Consider the following 14721-nt stretch of genomic DNA (forward strand, 5'->3'; position numbering starts at 1 on the left):
TTCTTCTTCTTCTTCTTCTTCTCCTTCTCCTTCTCCTTCTCCTTCTTCTTCTTCTTCTTCTTTTTTCTTTCGACTGAGAGAGACAGAGAGAGGTACAGATAGGGTGACACAGACAGGCAAGGAGAGAGATATGAAGCATCAAGTCTTCATTGTAGCACTTTAGTTGTTCATTGACTGCTTTCTCATATGTGCCTTGACTGGTGGACTCGAGCAGAAAAAGGGACTCCTTGCTCAAGCCAGCAACCTCGGGCTTCAAGCTAGTGACCATGGTAACCATGGGGCCATGTCTATGATCCCACACTCAATCCAGCCACCCCACGTTCAAGCCGGCAACGTTGGGGTTTCGAACCTGGGTTCTCTGTGTCCCAGGTCAACATTCTATCCACTGTGCCACCACTTGGTCAGGCAGGCAAAAACCTTCTTAATGACCTCATTATTCTTATGACCATTTTACAGATGAGAAAACTGAGGCTCGGAGAGGTTAGAAGAAATTTGCTTCATGAAGAACTATGTTTAAGTACTTAAACAAGGTGGTTAATATGTTAAGTATTAACCACCAAGGTGGCTCTAATGCCATGGTAGCCTATGTAAGCAAACCAAAACCTAAGCTAGAGTTAATGCAATCAAATCTGAGAAAATGAAACTTATGAACAGCCAATCACAAACAACCAACAAGGCACTCCCAAATAACGCAACTGCTCAAGGTACAGCCAATCAAATAATTTCCTTGCTTTGTTTCCACATCTTCTGTATAAAAACCTTTCCCCTGGCTCCTGTGGCTAGAACACTCCTAATAACCTTTGGTCTGGCAATGCTCAATTCAAATTGTTTGCTCAAATAAACTCTTGACAGTTTTAATGTCCCTCAGTTTACCTTTAACAAGTATGAGTGGCAAAGATGAGATTCTTTTTTTCTTTATTCAGTGAGAGGAGGGGAGGCATGCTTTGCTCATCTGGGGCATCCCCTGTTGCTCAGCAACCAAGCTCTTCTTAGTGCCTGAGGAAGAGGCCATTGAGCCATCGTCAGCACCCGGGGCCAACTCGCTCCAATCGAGGAGAAGAGAGAGAAACGAGAGAGGGATGGGTGCTTCTCCTGTGTGCCCTGATTGGGAATTGAACCAGGGACATCCACACACCAGGCTGACATTCTACACTGACTCAATTGACCAGGGCCAAGATGAGATTCTTTTTTTTTTTATCTTATTTTTATTAATTTTAGTGCAGTGACATTGATAAATCAGGGTACATATATTCCGAGAAAACATCTCCAGATTATTTTGACTTTTGATTATGTTGCATACCCCTCACCCAAAGTCAAATTGTCTTCTGTCACCTTCTATCTGGTTTTCTTTGTGCCCCTCCCCTCCCCCACCCAAGATGAGATTCTTTAAAATTATTTTTTAAATTTTGGAAGGAAAGCCCAAAGAGCATTATGTGATCTTTTAGATTCCCCTGGGGCATTGACTATTACCTGCCCAGGACACCTGACTCTCCAGGGGAGCAGAACTAAGCTGTACTACTGGCGAAGGCCAGACATTTTACAAGCCTGCAAAATTACTAAGATGCAGTAGTTTCCTGTTCTCTCTGGCAGAGACAGTAACCCCATGGGTGGTGGTTTCTCTGCCCTGGATCTTTCAAAGTTTCATTTTTAACTGAACACTCCTATCTCAAGTGTTCCTTTTAATTCCACCCTCTCTATAACTCCCTGTGTGTCTTTCTGAATCAGCTTGGCTGTTCTGTTGTTTCCCTCATCAAGGACTTCAATAGAACCTTGACACACATTCACTGTCTATTTGCTGGAAAATGATAATTTTTTTTAAATAAATTTTTATTAATGGTAATGGGATGACATTAATAAATCAGGGTACATATATTCAAAGAAAACATGTCTAGGTTATTTTGTCATTAAATTATGTTGCGTACCCCTCGCCCAAAGTCAGATTGTCCTCCGCCACCCTCTATCTAGTTCTCTGTGCCCCTCCCCCTCTCCCTAACTCTCTCCCTCCCTGCCTCCCATGTCCTCCCTCCCCCCACCCCTGGTAACCACCACACTCTTGTCCATGTCTCTTAGTCTCATTTTTATGTTCCACCAATGTATGGAATCATGTAGTTCTTGTTTTTTTCTGATTTACTTATTTCACTCCGAATAATGTTATCAAGATCCCACCATTTTGCTATAAATGATCTGATGTCATCATTTCTTATGGCTGAATAGTATTCCATAGTGTATATGTGCCACATCTTCTTTATCCAGTCTTCTATTGAAGGGCTTTTTGGTTGTTTCCATGTCTTGGCCACTGTGAACAGTGCTGCAATGAACATGGGGCTACATGTGTCTTCACGTATCAATGTTTCTGAGGTTTTGGGGTATATACCCAGTAGAGGGATTGCTGGGTCATAAGGTAGTTCTATTTGCAGTTTTTTGAGGAACCACCATACTTTCCTCCATAATGGTTGTACTACTTTACAGTCCCACCAACAGTGAATGAGGGTTCCTTTTTCTCCACAGCCTCTCCAACATTTGCTATTCCCCGTCTTGTTGATAATAGCTAATCTAACAGGGGTGAGGTGGTATCTCATTGTAGTTTTGATTTGCATTTCTCTAATAACTAATGAAGCTGAGCATCTTTTCATATATCTGTTGGCCATTTGTATCTCTTCCTGGGAGAAGTGTCTGTTCATGTCCTCTTCCCATTTTTTTATGGGATTGTTTGTTTGTTTGTTGTTGAGTTTTATGAGTTCTTTGTAAATTTTGGATATTAGGCCCTTATCTGAGCTGTTGTTTGAAAATATCATTTCCCATTTAGTTGGCTGTCTGTTTATTTTTATATCAGTTTCTCTTGCTGAGCAAAAACTTTTTATTCTGATGTAGTCCCATTCATTTATCTTTGCCTTCACTTGAAAATGATATTTTTAACACATCAAGAATGACAAATTCCGGCCTAGTGTGCGGAGGACCCGGGTTTGATTCCCGGCCAGGGCACACAGGAGAAGCGCCCATTTGCTTCTCCACCCCTCCGCCGCGCTTTCCTCTCTGTCTCTCTCTTCCCCTCCCGCAGCCAAGGCTCCATTGGAGCAAAGATGGCCCGGGCGCTGGGGATGGCTCTGTGGCCTCTGCCTCAGGCGCTAGAGTGGCTCTGGTCGCAACATGGCGACACCTAGGATGGGCAGAGCATCGTCCCCTGGTGGGCAGAGCGTCGCCCCTCGTGGGCGTGCCGGGTGGATCCCGGTGGGGCGCATGACTATCTCTCCCTGTTTCCAGCTTCAGAAAAATGAAAAAAAAAAAAAAAAAAAAAGAATGACAAATTCAAGCTAGCTATGCCCAACTTCATCTGTAACCTTGGGTCTCTGCCAGCTCAATCTGAAGCTCGATCCCCCTTTCCTGGGTCTTAGCCCCTCCCTGCCTCTGTCCTATGCCTACCTCATCCCTGGGAGGCCTAAGCCTGGGCACTGGGCCTGGGCAGAGTGGGGTACACAGTCCAGGAGATGGGCTGGGGAGACAGGTTTTCCCCTGTCTTGATGTGGACTCCTGGTGTTAAATGTAACTTTTCCTGTTGAGTTTAACAGAGATCCCAATGATCAAGACCAGCTATGCAGATCGTACAGTAAAGGACTGAGAAATGGACTTTGCAGCCCGTCCTGCTTCATCCCACCAGGGGCAGAGAAGAGCAAGGCTGGTGAGGTGGAAGAAGGGCGTGTCTTTGGAAGGGCTGGTTTGTGTGCCGGGAAATTTTACCTGCTCTCCTCACTTATCCAGTGAGGGGCTTTGGGGAAGACTTTGGGGATCTGGGCACGTGCAAGGCCAGGTGGGTCTGACCCACACCTGGCGGAGGCTCAGGGTATTGGCCATTAGCTACACTGGCCAGAGTTCACCAGGGTTAGGGGGAGGGACCTGGACATCCCCCAGCAATGGTCATAGAGGCAGATAGTGTGTTTCTTAGAGCTTCCCCAGATTCCCCAGAAGAAAGCTGGGAATCCATCCTCAAAGTTCTACCCTCCTCTAAGAAAGATGGCCTGGAGAGGGGCAGTCTTCACATTGTGGGGGCAAGGCCAAAGGGCACCACGTGCACCGATGGCAGGTGGCACTAGCCTGGTCCTGGAACCAAGGGGGGAGCTGAGTGAAGCAAGAGTGGAGACCTCCAGGACCCTGCCCACACTCTGCCTTCCTTTTCCACCCCTAAGCCTGGGACAGTCACAGGGAGGCGGATCTCCAAGTGAAGGAGGGTCTGGAGAGCTGATATTGGATAGGAAAAGAGTCCTTGAGTTCTCGCTGACCTGAGAGATGACCATAGGACCTGCATAAACTCCATCCACCAATGCAGGAGCAGCAGTGCCACAGAGCGGACGGAAAGGGTCACAGGTGACAAAGAACCAGGCTTTCTCTGGCAAGCTCCTACCTCAGTGCCAAACACTTGTGTTTTTAGCAGCCGTCCACATCATTCTCAGTAGAGTTTCACGGTTCACACCTGCTCTAGCCCATTGGCCCCCCACTCCCAAGGAGCTTCCCCTAAATCCACTACACTGTGGGTCCAGAGCCAGCTTCCCCAGAGCTGGAAGGAGCCCAGAGCTGGGCCAGAAAGCCCGTGCCTATGTGTTGGGGGGGGGCAGGGTGACCTGCAGTATCACCCCTCCCTTTCGAGGCCAACTGAGACAGAGTGGCACAAATAGGGGGCAGGGGAAAGCACCTCATAGCCCACAAGTGTATCAGGTGGCAAAACTGTTCAAGAAATGAGCATGAAGCTACCAGAAGTAAAGACTCCCAGTCACTGAGACTGCAATAAACATGGCTGTCACTGCCCACCCCGCAGGTGGCCCTTGGCTCTTGTTTCCTGCAGCCCAAGTCCCCCCATAGAAGCACCCGGCTTCAGATTCACACCTCCCTCCTATCTCCTTCAGCCCTGTCTTATTTTTCCTAGAGATTTGTTATTGCTTTTGTGTATTTTAAACCGTTATTATTCCACAGATTTTGAGATAATTGATTTTATGCTCAATTTTATGTTTAAGTTGTTATTCATTAGTACTTAAATACTGACAAGTATTTAATGCACCAGGCCCTGGACTAGGCTCTCAGCATGAGGCAGGGAACAAGATAGGGAACTAGGCTCCAGCACTGGTAAGGGGACGAAGTCCAGGCTTTCCCAGCCCAGCCCTACTCAGCGTAGGCACATGGTCCCTTGGCAACTGTGAACATCTTCGGGCCACATAAGCAGTTTTTTGCTTTGGTTAAAAAGCCAGCATGTCACATGCCTACACTAACTCAGCTTTCTGTTCTAGGGGTCTATTTTGCTATCTCATTAGGGAATCATGTGATTTCTTTAGCGTCCTCCCCTTTGAATCCCTCCAATAACAGAACAAGTCAGGAAGCTACAGGTCTCTCCTTGCAAAATGCAGATCTTCTGACTCACCCCCTCCAGGCATCCTGCCAAGGAAGCAGGGCTCCCCACAGGAAAGAGGCCCTCTTCCTGTGCGTGTCTCGTGGAGCCCCTGGCCTTACCTCAGTCTAGTCTGCTCAGCCCTTGGGCACCTGCACAGGCGAGGGACAAGGAGACCCAGTGGAAGGGGGCCTGGTCTGCCACGGAGTCACTCCCACACTGGTTTCTCTCAGGCCCGAGCCTGAAGTCTCCAAGGGAGCCCCCTGGCATACCTGCCAGACACCCAGGATGGCTGGTTTTCATAGATTTTGAAAGATGGCCAACACGGACTGAGCACTGTCTACTGCAGCGGTTCTCAACCTGTGGGTCGCGACCCTGGCGGGGACTGAATGACCAAAACACAGGGGTTGCAACCCACAGGTTGAGAACTGCTGGTCTACTGGGTCTTTCAACATACTTGCTCATTTGTCGTATCTGTCTGATGGACAGAAGAGGGGGGAAGGAGAAGAGAGGAGGGGGTCAGCTGTGGGGTGAGCATACACAAGGTGCCGCTGGCTCCCTGCCTGGACTGGTCCTGAGTCTGTGGCCCCAGTGAAGGACCTACCCACCTCCTTTCCTTCTCCAGGCCCATGAGTGGGGGGAACCCTGGCTTGCACTCACTGGCCACAGGTCCCAGGGCAGGACTACCAGATGGCAGTCAGGGCCGCTGCCCCCAGTTATTCCACCCTCTTCAAGGTGGGTGCCATTTGCAGCCCCAACCTGCCCCACCCTGTATCCTCACCCCTGCCCTGCTGTTGTCCTCACCTTGAGCCAGGTTCCCAGAGATGAGGTTAGAGGACAGGATGATGTCCCCAGGAGCTTCTTGCAGCCATGCGGGTGCTCCTGAAGCCTCGGTGTGGCCCCCCAGGCCCGGCCCCGAGCCATCCCTGGGCTGAGCCTGGTCTCAGGCCCCGTCCCCTGCCCTGGCTCTCGCTCTGCCACCCCCGCCTGCTGTCCCTTCTCTGCCGGCCTCTCCCCAACTGAACACCAGAGCTTTTCTTCTGGAACTCTCCCTTTCCCTCTCTCTCTCTCCCTCTTCTGGTCTCTCTCAGTCTCAGCGTCTCCCTCTACAGCTCTGGCCTGTTCACAACTCCTGCTCTCTTGAACTGCTCAGCCCCTCTGCCAGGGGTTGGTCTCTTCCAGCAGCCCTGCCCCCACCCTGGGCCGGCCAGGCCCCTTCACCTTGCGCTTGGCTCCTCACAACCCTAAAGCTCACTCTCCCTGGGAAGGCTCCTGCAGCTTCCTGGGCTGAGAGGGGCTCCCAACAGCTATGAGGAGGTGCCAGTGGTGTGATTCTGGGCTGAGGGTGTGACCTCGCTGTAGAGGGGCCTCATATGGGCCCCAGGGCTCCTCTGTAGCCAGAAAGGCAGCAGCCCTGCTCCAGCGCAACCCCTGCTTAGGCGGCTGGGGGCCAGGGACCCTGGACAGGGCTGGGGGATGGGTGGGGCCCTGGCCATTGCTCACAGATCTCATCTGCCAGCCCTTCTACTGCCTCTGCAGAATCAAGAGTGGGGAATCAGGAAAGGATCCCTCTGGTGAGGAGGGTAAGGAAAATCAAGTATGTGGCTGGAGCGGGAACGGCGAGCCAGGCCGATGCCCACAGTTCTTGAGCACCTGGTATGTGCAGCAGCTCGCTAAGGTCCGGGGCTCTGGGGCTTTTAGTCATCAGAAACCTAAGAGGCATGTTGGCAGCGAATGCCACGTCAGTACTCGTCTTCCTCTGCTTTTTCAACTACACAACTTGGATTTTGTTTTAGGTGAAGATGTGCCCAGCTTAAAAAACAGCCATTCCTCCACCATTCTTCCACCTTCCTGTCGGGGTGCCTCAGTCTAGGCAATAGAATGTAGCATGAATCCTTCAGAGATGTCTGCAGGGGTTGCTTTCCTGATGTAGGCACCACCACTTCCTCCTTTCACTTGACTTCTCCTTCCTCTTACCTGGAACAAAGCCATGATGGCTGGAGCCAAAGCAATGACCTTGCAACTATGAGGGAAAGGGTAATTCCCTCCCCCAAGACCTGGACTCTGACATCCTGAAGCTGCTAGACTATTGCCAGCCACTGCCTAGCCCAGATTTCTCAAATAGGAAATACATGCCTCTGTCTAAATCAAGTCACTGTTATTTGGATTTCTTTTATATGCAAATAAGCGCAGTGTTTGATGGGCCTTCTTATGCAGCACTGTCAGGTGGGCTGCTCCAGGCTGTGTTCTGAGTGCAGACCAAGGCTCGCAGCAGGCAAGGCTATACACTAACTGCTCTGCTCCGGGGCCTGGTGGCCAAGCAGGTTTCAGTGGCACACCATGCGCCTTGGGCTAGTGAGGATGCCTTGTAGGGCCTTGGGCAGACCCCAAAATAATATTCCATGGTCCCCTCGAGTTTAGAGCAGAGCCAGGCTTTGGTTGACAAAGATCTCTTTTTGACAGACAGCTAGTGGCTTCTTACTAGGCTTACATGGAGAAGGGATGCCTGACTGTGAGACACTGAGTGACCCTGAGACCCTGGTGGGCGGCTGCCCACCAGGAATGTGTACCAACCTCTCTCTCTCAGTGCTAAAGGCACTCTGTCGTCATGCATGGGTGTTCTGCTTGGGCTTGTGGTCAGGGCATTGAGAAGGCTCTGCTATATATGTAGGGGCTCAGCTCCTCATAGTAACAGCCACTCTGCCACCTTCCCCTCAACCCACACCTGAGACCCCCTAGCGAATCCCTAAGACCATTTGAGGAGAAGTGTCTGTTTGTATGTCATTTACAGACAAAGCTGCAAGAAATGTTGTTACCAACTCTAAGTTGACAGGGCAGCCCACTCAGGGAGACACATGGAAGTGGCATCATCCTGGTGGGCAGATTGTTGAGCATGTCTGCTGGCCCACGTGGCTTGGCAGGAGGGATGGCCTGGGATGGATTACATTGTCCTGGGCAGTTTTGCTTTTCATTTTCAGTACCGTTGACTCCAGAATAGAGGCTTTAGATCCCAAAAAAGAATCCTTCCCCAGAGGGGAGCCACCTCTGGGTCACTGAGATGGCTGCCCAGGGTTAGGAAGGGTCACACTTCTTGGTCAAGGATGGACACTGCTCCCTGGTAGGGATACTCTGCCTGCCCTGTGTTCCCCCTTTCCTGGGCACAGTCATTCCAGAGGCCACCACTGCTGACCAGCTCCCAACTACATGTTGGGACCTTCACAGACCAAGAGAGATGCCAGGGCACCCTGGCAGATGGTCCACCCTGGCCTGCACGGCTCTGGCCCCTGAGCCCCAACCACTCTTGGCCACGGTGGCCCAAGCTCAGAGACAGTTTCCTGAGCCTGAGCCTGGGCTTCTGCTCCAGCTGTCCCAGAACTCTCCTCTCTGGCTTGCTTCTGTGAATGGAAAATCCCTGGCAAGGGCACAGTCACTTTTTGCCACTTTCCACGGGTGCCCGCTGCCCCAGCTTCCAGGCTGACTGTGACGGAGTCACACTGAATAGCACCTATTGTTCCCTGTGTCCAGAGCCCAAGGAAGCTCCCGGAGGAGCAGGGTGCCCCATCTGCTCCCAGTTTAGCATCTCTTGTGTACACACAGCCCTCCATGTGACCAGAAGTGCTATCCTTGTGGGGCACACACAGCACATGCCAGATGGAGGAGGTAAGCGGGGTCTCAGCTGCTCAGTTCGTGAGCATGACTGCTGCCTGCACAAACCCCAGAAGCTCCCTCTTTCCTCGGGTCCTGAGGGAAAAGACATGGAAGACACAGGTCGGGGTGGGCACCTTGCCCGGAGCACAGGGCAGGAGCCCTACGTTGGAACCCGCTCTGCCCCTAACTCTATGCAACCGGCTGAGTGATATGACCTCCCTGAGCTCCAATGACATTTTTAGTAAAACAGAGATCTACATTGCCTTCTTCACACAGCTAAATAAGACCTCATTTTCCTGTGTTTCACACATGCACTGTGTGCCAGGCATGCTGCCTGGTAAACACACCCACCCAGGCCCAGAGCCACTGATTGTGTCTTAGGCCTGCCACCCTCCTCTGGTCTGCTCAACTGCGTGGCCCTGACAAGTTGTTCAGCAGACACACCCAAGTTGCTCAGTAGAAGCTGAATATGAAAGGCTTGGCCCCTCTAGGAGACCACCTTGAGCTGAAAATGGGGCATGTGGGTGTGGTCCCCTCAGCCCCTCTCACAGTCACCTTGCTGTGTTCACCCACACTCAGGTGTGCTACAAGACCCAGTGAAGGGGTGGCACACCACACCCAGCCCCTGCCTGAATGCTGGAAACCTCAACCCTCAGCAGAAAGGCCTGGGGTGCGGTGGGGTGCTGGATGGAGAGACAGAGAGGCCCACTGCGGCCAAGCTGAGGGGCTGCCAGATCTCTGGCCGACCGGGAAGGGAGGACCTTGCACCGCCACCAAGGAGAACCTGGGCAGCTGGAGGGTAAATTGAGCCTTTAGTGAGGGAGGAGATGTGTCGGTCAGAGAGCCAGGACTGTCACTCAGGGTGCCACGGCTCCCCCTGCTCTCTCTGGGGACTGCCCTGTTTTTCTTCCACTGCAGAATGATCAGCATCATGTGGGAGCTTCCCAGTTAAGCTGTTTGCATAAATGTGTAAGGACTTCATGTTTCTGTAAGATCTGTTCGCACTCTCTGAGAAGCTGGGGAGTGCATGTGGCCCCCACACGTGTTCGCATGCATTAAAGCTCCCGTGAGAGGCCACTATGGGAAGGCCAAGAGCAAATGTCAGGCAAGGGTGACAGAGCAGCACAGGCAGGCAGGGGTTGTGGGGAAAGCAGAGGCAGGGCTGGGGTTGTGCTGGGAGCTCCCTGGTGTGGGTTCCCAAGTGAAGGACAGGAGCCCGGCTGGAAGCCCTGCACGCACGGGCTGAGCTGGCTACCAGCCCCTGTGTCTGTCTCCTCCTTACTCCCACCCCATCATGCCTGGGGGACTGGGAGCCACGGTTGTGCCCATTCTTCAGCCAAGGGGACTGAGGCCCTAGAAATCACAAACAAGACAGCTGTCAGAGCCACATCTGCACCTTTTCCTTAAAGTCAGAGAGTCATAGTCTCATGCACGCCTGTTTGTATATGTGGCATGGACGCCTGTATATGATACATGTACACGCATGTGTATATCCACATGCTTGCTCATGGTGGGCGGGTGTGCACACTGTAGTGAGTGCACAGTTGTGCATGGTGGGTGTGCACAGGTGTGAGTGTGTGGTGTGTGCACATGTGTAAGAGTACAGGCAGTACAAGGTTGCCTCTGAACCCTCTGCTATGCCACGTGCAGCGAACACCAAATATCACCAACAGCCAGCACAGGGCAGCCACTTCTATCTATACCTCACAACTGCTGAATGCAGGCCGAGTGAAGAACCAGCACCAGCCTTGTGTGCACTAGGCAGGGTCTCCCCCTCCACTGCTCCCTGCACACATTGTCACCTGTCTTCACTTGTGGCCTGCAGGTGGGCACCAACCCCTTTTACAGGGGACTTATAAAGGATCAGTTGCCGCGCCATGTTACCCAGCAGGTGAAGTGTGTATGGTGAGCTCAACCTGTCCACCCCTGATGCTGGGCTCCGCCCTCCCAGCTACTCAAGCAGAACCTCCAGCCTGGTCCCAGTTCTCTGTCTCCACCCTCCTGGCCTTGCCTTGAGCTCAGTGCCCTGCAGGGAGGGATGAGTGAGTAGGGATGCGAATGAATGAAAGCACATCTCCCTGTAAAGACACAGGTGGCGTGGCCTGGGTTGGAGCACCAGGGTGGTCTCTGAACTCCCAGATAGGACAGCTCCCCCAGCCCTCACCAGTCCCTACCTGAGCCCTGCGGGGCAGAGCTGGACAGGATCCACTTGACCGGGCAACACCGCATCAGGGCCTGGCGGCTGAGTCTCAGCTTCTGCCACTTGACACCCTGCTTCTTGCTTAGTGGGGTGCTCCCGGGGTCCCCCAGGAGGCTGCCATCTGACACCTTCATCGCCTCCTGCAGCAGGAACAGGCAGAGCGTCCCTGAGCCCTTGCTCACAAAGGAGATCTGCAGATCTCTCCCAGGCTTGCCCAACATCCAGGTGAGGCTGTTCTTAAACTCCACCCAGGGTCTTGTCTTCCAGGGGTGCATGCTAGGAGCCCCAGTCCCAGCCAGAGAGTCCAGGGTCCTGTTCCCCCTTGCACAGGCCATCTTCTGCCCAGAGTCTCACCAGTCTAACTCTCTCCCCAAGAACCCTTGGTCTGCGTGACAGGGGCAACCTGTGGGCACAGTGTCCAGCAGAAACTCAGCCCAGTGGCCCCAGGCAAAGTGGGGCAGAATGACAGAGGCCGTGCATGCTTCCCACATACTCCCCTCAAATTGCACCGGCCGGGCCTGTGAACACACCACTCTTTGCACACTTCTGTGCTCTGCACCAGCTGAGGAAAGCCTTCCTTTCATGGCCCAGTGAGCCCTACTTATGCTTTAAGACCCAGCCCCAGGTCAACCCTCCCACGAAGCTTCCCTGGCTTCTTGGCTGAAGGGACCAGGTCTGCCTCGTGTCCATAGTCCCACAGCAGCAGGGACTGCACAGTGGAATTCCTGGTTGAGGGCAAAGCCTGTGGCTCCGCATTCTGCATCCTGGCCTGGCACATAGTGGGGACCCAGGAAGGAGGGAGGTGAGGTTCAGACTTGCTCATCAAGCTTGCACCCCAGCACAGGCCTGGTTGTCAGAACTGGACGGTCCCTTAGAGGTCACAAGCCTTCCTTTGATTGAAGCCTAGAGAGGGCAGTGATCTGCACAGGGTCACAAGTAAAGCTGGCTTCCTCACTTCCCTCCCACACCCTCCATCTTTTCCCACCCAAGGAAGATGGGCTGTATGAGAGACCCCTGGCCTGGCCTGAGGGGCACACTGATGGGACCCACTGCCCTGAGTTGTGCCATGATCTGAATGAACAGCTCGAGCAACACACTGGAGTAATCTGGGAGGAGAGGCCATGGGGGTTATTCAGAGATGATGAGCTTGAGCTCCAGGGGTGTGGATGTGAGGGGACAACCTGGGCAGAGGCCTCAGCACAGCGAGATTTGTTTTTCTACAATATTTTGAGCCCCACCTCCCATGCAGGCTCCCAAAGCACTCACTTCCTCAGTTTCCTCAGTGGCTATAGGGTGGTCCTTGAGGGCAAGGCTCAGGGAGGGTTGTATGTGGCCAGCAGCCATGGTGACCCCTTGGGGCATCTGCCCAGTCTCATTTATGGCCTGTGCCCTGCTCTCCTGCTGGGAACAGCTATGTCACAGGTATGGCCTGACTGACTGGGTCACTGCCACAGGCAGACCCCAGGCTCTTTTTATTCACAATGTGATGTGGCCTAAGTGCCAGTCGTAAGAGGCAGCAGCACTCCCGTGTATGTGGGTTGGTGGCCAGGATGATGGCCACTGGGCTGGCTGGTAATGTCTTTCTAGGGTCAGCGTGCTATGTTTGCACAGCTCTAAAATATTTTTGGTTGTCCAAAGCAAATAACGTAGCTGTGCAGTTGGGTGGCTTCTGCAGAGGCAGAGCCCAGAGGTAGCCCCTGCCTCAGGTTCTCAGGTGCGAGCAGCAGAGATGGACCCAGGCTGATTTTAACCAGAAAGAATGAGCAGTGGGCAGGGCAGGCCAGTCTCAGCCTCCCCAGGGAGGACCGACAGCCAGGAAGACAGACTGGAGCAAAGAGCTGGTGGCTGGACAGCCAGACCTCAGCTTTGGTCAGCCCACAGAAGGGGCCTCTGAGACTTGTTTGGAGGTTCTAGCAGGGGAGCGCAGCTACTCGTATACCCTTGACCGAAGAACGGTCCTCTCCTCTAGCGAGGAAGATCGTCCTCTTCGACCGAGCGCACAGCTTCGGGAGGAACGCACATGGAATGGTGAGGGAGGAAGGGGACACCCGCCTAGCCAGCCAGATCAGCCGAATCAACCCTGGCGATCAATGGGGTGACAGATGTCGCAGCCAGATCGCCCTCACATCCCAGAAGGGGCCTCTGAACAGCTCTGCTGCCACTGGGTAACAATGCCCCATCCCTGGCACTCCATTTGGGGGGCCCTGGGCCTGGGGACCCGAATGGCCTCATGGCCCTGCTGTCCCTGGAACCTGAAAGCTGCAGCTGGGACTGTCTCAGTGGAGTCACTAGCTTCAGGTTCAAGGTCAGGAGTGGAGGAATTCATTGTCCCAGCCCCATCCCTGGCTTCGAGGGGAACAGGGAAAGCATGTGTCTGGCCTGTTAGACTCTTATGCCCTCAGTGGGGGCTTTCCCAAACACAGGGAATAAGAAATATCCTATAGACATCTCCCAAATTGTGGAACTTGTGCAAATGCCCAAATGGGTGAGGGGAGGCTGGTCCATTCGTCCTGAAGTATCCCATTAGGTGGGAGAACTCCCATGAGGCCAAACACAAGAGGGGAGGACTGGGCCTCCTAGTCAGTTTTTGACAAGTGGCCACCCAGACAGGACAATTTCAAAATCCCTAATCCTGACTTTTGGGGCATTCCCCAGCCTGGTACCAGCTGCCAAGTTCTGCTGTCACAGTCATCACCCCCACAAACTACCACATGACACACACCCTCCTTGGTAATACTCCCGACCTTCCTCCCCTCCTCCAAGGCTCACCCTGGCAATAAGGCAGATGGAAGTGGTACCAATTGCTGGAGCAATCTTGCCATCTTGGTGGCACAGGGTCCAATAATGCCAGAGATACTGAGGGATGCCCCTACACAACCCTATACACGAACACATATATACATACATGCATGCACATACACCCGGTCCTGCCAGCTGTCAGCGAGGCTCCTGATCCATTATTAATGACATTATTCAGCAGAGAAATGGCCTCGGTGAATCAAGTCTTTAGTTTGGTCCCGGTGGTGGGGGTGGGGGGTGACAGGCAGCTGGTGCTTCATTATTGCATGACTTCTTTGCGGGGGGCTCTGGACCTAGGCTAGTGGAGAACATCAGAAGGAGAGCCTGAGGTGGCCTCATAGCCTCAGGCAGGATCCCATCCACCTCAGGACAGTCCTGGTACTGGCTGGCAGGGGTGCCCTGTCAGGGCAGCAACCAGTCATGGGGATGCTGTTCTGAAGCTCAAGCCTGAGCCGACAGGGGGATCCAGGGGCTGCGAGCCCTGGCTCCTATTTCCCTGGAAAGGCTGGAGGTCCCCAGGACAGGGCCAAGAGCTCTCTTTCTGTTCTATTCTGGGTCTCAGTGTCATCTCATTGTCATGACAACTCCAGAGGTTGGTAATACCACTCCCCATTTTAAAAATGAGGAAGTAAGTCCTAGTGAAGACATTCATTTTGGGGCCACACTGTGCTGTCTCCCGGTTCCGCAGTTCAGGTGGTCTTGG

At 53.0% G+C, this 14721-nt stretch overlaps 1 protein-coding gene across 2 annotated transcripts in view; it reads right to left on the reverse strand.

Annotated features, from left to right (window-relative positions):
* KCNIP3 (potassium voltage-gated channel interacting protein 3) overlaps nt 1-14721 on the reverse strand; it is an 80424-nt gene that overhangs the window by 53211 nt on the left and 12492 nt on the right. For both annotated transcript variants that reach the window (XM_066267733.1, XM_066267732.1), the window contains exon 2: nt 11194-11359. In XM_066267733.1, the coding sequence (XP_066123830.1) occupies nt 11194-11359 (166 nt within the window). The remainder of the gene's footprint in view (nt 1-11193; nt 11360-14721) is intronic.

The sequence above is a fragment of the Saccopteryx bilineata genome, chromosome 3 (assembly GCF_036850765.1).
Source record: "Saccopteryx bilineata isolate mSacBil1 chromosome 3, mSacBil1_pri_phased_curated, whole genome shotgun sequence".
Classification (NCBI taxonomy): Eukaryota; Metazoa; Chordata; class Mammalia; order Chiroptera; family Emballonuridae; genus Saccopteryx; species Saccopteryx bilineata.